Source organism: Nelumbo nucifera, chromosome 1, assembly GCF_055504915.1.
Source record: "Nelumbo nucifera cultivar China Antique chromosome 1, China Antique-T2T, whole genome shotgun sequence".
Classification (NCBI taxonomy): Eukaryota; Viridiplantae; Streptophyta; class Magnoliopsida; order Proteales; family Nelumbonaceae; genus Nelumbo; species Nelumbo nucifera.
Genome location: NC_142649.1, coordinates 26,668,881 through 26,674,446, shown reverse-complemented (window position 1 = coordinate 26,674,446; position 5,566 = coordinate 26,668,881). Strand labels below are relative to the sequence as shown.

The following is a 5,566-nucleotide window of genomic DNA, read 5'->3' as shown; positions in this document are numbered from 1 at the left end:
TCACTGCAGGGGTTCAGGACAAGTAGAAGACCGAGTGACAGAGAGGTGACTCTTTACTTGGGTACTTCTGCAAGTGTCGAAGCTACAACTATAGGAACTATAGAGTTAGTTTTCAGAGAGGGAATTATTGTACAGAAAATTTGTCTTTATGTACCCACTTTGAGAAGAAATTTGATTTCTGTTTCAAAACTGTGTGTGGATGGATATTCTATTCTCTTTAGTAATATGATTATTATCAAAAGAAATAACAAATTCCTCACATACGGAGAACTTGAGAATGGTCTCTATGTTCTCCATCCCTCTCTGGAAACTAACATAACCGAAACTACGTCGGATGATATCCCCAAGAAAAGAACCCGTGATACAGTTAATTCCACGTGCCTGTGGCATTACCGACTTGGCCACATCAATATAGATCATATCACAAGGTTGGTAAAGAATGGTCCTTTGGATTTTCTAATTGTAGAAGATCTTCCAACCTATGAACCCTGCCTTCAAGGTAAGATGACGAAACGACCATTTAACAGTAATCTTGAAAGATGTACAGGAACGCTTGACCTTATACATACTGATGTATGTGGACCCATGAGTGTTAGGACACGTAACCAGCACGTTTATTTCATAACATTTACCGATGATTACTCATGGTATGGTTATGTGTACCTAATGAGACACAAATCTGAATCCTTTGAAAAGTTTAGAGAGTTCAAACAAGAGGTCGAGAAGTAGTTAGATAGAGAAATTAAGACCCTTCAATTGGATCGAGGTGGCGAGTATTTCTCTGACAAATTCAGGGACTACTCAAAGGACAATGGGATAGTATCACAAGTAGCTCCTCCTGCTATGCCACAATTAAACGGTGTGTCAGAGAGGAGGAACCGGACTTTATTGGATATGGTTCAATCACTTCTCGTACACTCAGAGTTACCCACATCCTTTTGGGGTTACGCATTAGAGACTACGATATACGTGCTAAACCGGGTTCCAACAAAATCAGTTCTGAAGACTCCCTATGAGCTTAGGACCGGTAAGAAACCAAGTGTGAGAGACTTGAAGATTTTGGGTTGTCCATCACATTTTAAAAGAACGAGTGCGGACAAATTGGAATCCAAAACCAGCCGTTGTGTATTCATAGGCTACCCCAAAGGCATTGTGGATTACTTATTCTATGACCCAGGAGAACAGAAGGTGTTCTGTAATCGAAATGCCCATTTCTTCGAAGATGATTACATCCTGAACAATCATCGTCAAGAAGTTGTTCTTGATGAGGAGAGCTCAGGGGTAGTGGGAGATGTCCCACAAGCTCTAGTTAATGACCAACCTAGAAGATCTACCCGGGTTTCCAGGCCTCCAATTCATTTCGGTTATGACTAGGACAATTACTTGGTGAAAGCCACGACCAGTGAGGAGGATCCCGGGACTTATACGGAAGTTATGTTGGACATAGACTCCTTGAAGTGGGTAGATGCCATGAGAGCTGAGATGGACTCAATGGAGACCAATGAAGTCTGGACTCTGGTAGATCCGCCCCCTGGGGTAAAAGCAATTGGTTGCAAATGGATCTATAAGAAGAAGAAGGGCCCCGATGGTAAGGTTGAGACCTACAAGGCTCGTCTTGTTGCGAAGGGGTACACTAAGAAAGAAGGAATCAATTATGAGGAAACATTTTCGCCAGTGCATGCTTAAATCCATTAGGATCCTGCTAGTTGTAGCAGCGTACCATGATTACGAGATTTGGCAAATGGATGTCAAAACTATGTTCCTGAATGGAGATCTTAGTGAAGAAATCTATATGCAGCAACCGCAAGGTTTCATAGCTGTGGGTCAGGAACACATGGTATGTAAACTAAATCAATCCATATATGGACTTAAGCAAGCTTCTAGGAGTTGGAACATTCGGTTTGACTTTGAGCAAAATCTGGATGAGCCCTGTGTCTACAGGAAAACCAGTGGTGATAAGGTTACATTCCTGGTTTTGTATGTAGATGACATTCTACTCATTTGGAATGATGTATGAATGTTAACTATGGCGAAAGTATGGCTTTCACAACAATTCTCCATGAAAGATCTTGGAGAAGCCTCCTACATAATAGGATTATCCCAATCTGCTTACGTTGACAAGATAGTCAAGAGATACAACATGGAGAACTCCAAGAAAGGAAATGTTCCTTTCAAGCATGGAGTCACTCTCTCCAAGGGCATGTCTCCCAAGACTCCCAAAGAGATTGAGGGCATGAAGGATGTTCCCTATGCCTCAGCCGTAGGGAGCATCATGTATGCCATGCTGTTCACTCGTCCTGACATCTCCCAGGCAGTGAGTGTGGTAAGCAGATTCCAGTCAAACACAGGGCAGGAGCATTGGACCGCTGTGGAAAACATACTAAAGTACCTTCGAAGGACAAAAGAGTTTTGTCTGGTATGCGATGGTAGTTCACTACAGATCCAGGGGTATACTAATGCCGACTTCCAGTCAGATCCAGATGATAGAAAGTCTACATCTGGTTATATTTTCACGATAGGATCATGTGCTGTTTGCTGGAAAAGCAGCAAACAGGGGTCCACGGCGGATTCCACAACCAAAGCCGAATATATTGCCGCAAGTGAAGCTACCAAAGAAGCCGTATGGATGAAGAAGTTCATTCACAAATTGGGAGTAGTTCCATCTAGCACATCACCCATTCCATTGTTGTGTGACAACATTAGAGCCATTGCTTAGGCTAAGGAGCCACGAGCCCACTCGAAGTCGAAGTACATCAAGAGGAAGTACCATGTACTGCGGGAGATAGTTGGAAGAGGGGACGTCCTAATTCAAAAGGTAGCATCAGCGGAAAATGTAGCAGACCTATTGACTAAGCCACTAACATAGAAAGTGTTTGAGAAACATGTGGAAAGCATGGGACTCTGGCTTATACCAGATTGGACCTAAGTGCAAGTGGGAGCTGTTAGACAGTGTATGCCCTTAGCTCCAATCAGAATGATGTACATTATGACATTTAATGTAAATGAACAAAGTACATATTTGATTCATGTTATTATGGTGTGTTTCTGTGTAATACCCTTAAACTAGACACATATGAAACTCATGTTAGTTTAGAATCTTTACAGCCGTTCGATAGATTTGAGGAGATTTATCCTACCAAGGCTGACACTGATGTGTTGCCAAGTTGGTTGGGGTGGCTTGTCTCAGCTGCCAAGGTGAGACATGAGGTACGTGCAGTGTGGGTTTTCTTGAAACCTTGAATCGGACCAGAATTCCAGTATTGCCTTGGACCTTGGAGATAGATGGGCAAAACTGGAATGTTACACCTGACCCCTAGACTCGATTATGATACTACACTAGGTGACAGATTGGGTTGTCTTTGATGTGCCAATCAGTGAGATCCTTAGATAGGGTCAAAACTTGGGTATGTTGGGACAGTCCAAGAATTCATCTGAGTGGGTGATCATAGTGACAGGATCATCCCCTTTGTCGGACAAAGTGAATGATCAGGGATGCACTCTCTCTGATGGAAACCAAAACTGTCGGCAGTCGATTTAAACCGTTGAAATTTGTTTTGCAAAATATATTTATATAGGGATATACATACATATATATATATATATATATATATTATGGTTTCAAAATGTTTGCAAAAGGTTTTAATTCCCGGAATCCATGTGAGTAGAGAATGCAACACTGTACCTTGCAGCCGAGGGAGAGGTCATCTCTTGTCAGATAGTGTTTGATCATTATGGGCTGAGAGGTTAAGTGTAAAACCATTGAGGGTAATACCTGAAGGGCTAATCTTGCATCTGCCCATAGTCCTTGGGTTTTTATAAGGTGGCTTGACCCAAGGACCATTTAGTGTAAATGTTGGGCCCATCAAGAGCCCATGGTGATGGACTCAGGGGTTCATTGTCTCCTACAGTGAATTCGGATAGGCCTTGTAACAATGGCCTAAAATTATATTGATTAAATAAGTTATATTGATTAAGTCTATGACAATAATTTTAATATATACAAAACTATTTTTTAAAACCAACCCAGAAATGAAATAAGTTTTTTATTGTAATGAATAAGTAATTCAATCATTTGGATCAAATTGGTGAACCAATGATTCTACAATTAAGAAACTAAAAAAAAATATATAAAGAGATAAATATACAAATAATAAAGAAAACTTGTAGAAAATATTAGGCAAATCCCTAAAATTATATATGTACTTTATTAAACAAAAATAAGTATGATAATAAGAGGTATCTTTTTAATGATAGAAATTGAATGCAAAATTGAAAACTAAACAAAAATGAAACCAATTTCTATCTATGTGATGGGTCAATGGTTCAACTATTTAGGTCAAATAAGTCAACCAATGTCATAATTAAAAGAAGAAAAACAGTCCCAAAAGAATAAGAAAACTGATTTAAAGAAAGGGGATAGCAGTAGCAAGAAGAAGAAGAAGAGTTCGGTTGTGAGAAGGGTTGTTCGTACCTGACTTCTTCCTCTAATCCTTTCATTAAAATGATTAATCACTAATTATCAGTAAATTACAAGTAAGCCCTGGGGCGGCTAGCTAATTAAAACAAGAGAAAACCTAGAGATCATCGTATGGAAGAGAACATCACAAGTAAGCCCACTATTGGTACTTAGGGGGGCAGCTAGCTAATTAAACAAATAAATTCTTGACCTTGATAGCATTATTTTCCTTAACCCTAGCTTGGTTATCCAGCTTAACAAAGCGTATGGAAGAGTTTCTATGTTTTTCCTTCTAAGTTCACTAAATGGAGGCTTCTTGTCGAGTAGGTGCCACAAACGATCTGGGTACTCAGAGTCTAGCACAATCTTGAGATCTAATCCATCCTTAAGGATATTAGCACCAACCACAGTAGTGTATTTCACTTCTTTTCTCAGTATAGATGCTTTTGGAGCATCGTTGGCACCACCTTTTGAACCTTTCTTTGCCTTACCACCAGCTGTTGAAAATGTTCTACAGTTAACTACCCTAAATGCTTCCTTACTGATGATGAAGCTTCTCAATGATTTCATGCAGTTCATTGCCATTTCTTTATCCCTGAATTGCAGCCATTCGACACTCTATTATCGCTCCTTGAGTGGAAATCAACAGAGAAGATGTCTGGTATAAGACGACAAGTTCCTAGTCGGGTTGTTTGGAAAAAGATTGAATTCAAATATGGATTTATATAACCTTATCAATTGCAATGGAAGGAAACTTATTAGAATGTTGTCAATCGAGAATAAAGGAAGAATAGGGGAAGAGTTGGAGGAGGTGGCTGCACTCTCAAGGTGGCTGATCATCCTCCCATATTTCTCATACTCCACCTTCATAATAGCTAACTACTCACTAGAAGCTTTCTCATCATCTATGGCACTCTTATCATTATTTGACACTATTGTTCCACTGGCACTCCTAGTCTTCCCACTTTTTACCTTCTTTTAAAAATGGATTGGAATAAGGTCTGGATGTAGCTTCCAACATTTATCCTTTGCATGTCTTGGTTTCTTATAGTATTCACATATAACCTCCTTCTTCCCTGTACCACTTGTAGCCATCTTAGGTTTCAACCC

The 5,566-nt window shown here is 40.0% G+C and overlaps 1 protein-coding gene across 1 annotated transcript; it reads right to left on the bottom strand.

Moving 5' to 3' along the window:
- Window positions 1-4,642: 4,642 nt before the first annotated feature.
- Window positions 4,643-5,041, bottom strand: LOC148803028 (uncharacterized). Its single transcript, XM_088889151.1, has one exon. The coding sequence runs from the start codon at window positions 5,039-5,041 to the stop codon at window positions 4,643-4,645; it is 399 nt and encodes a 132-aa protein (XP_088745277.1).
- Between the last annotated feature and the right edge of the window lie 525 nt (window positions 5,042-5,566).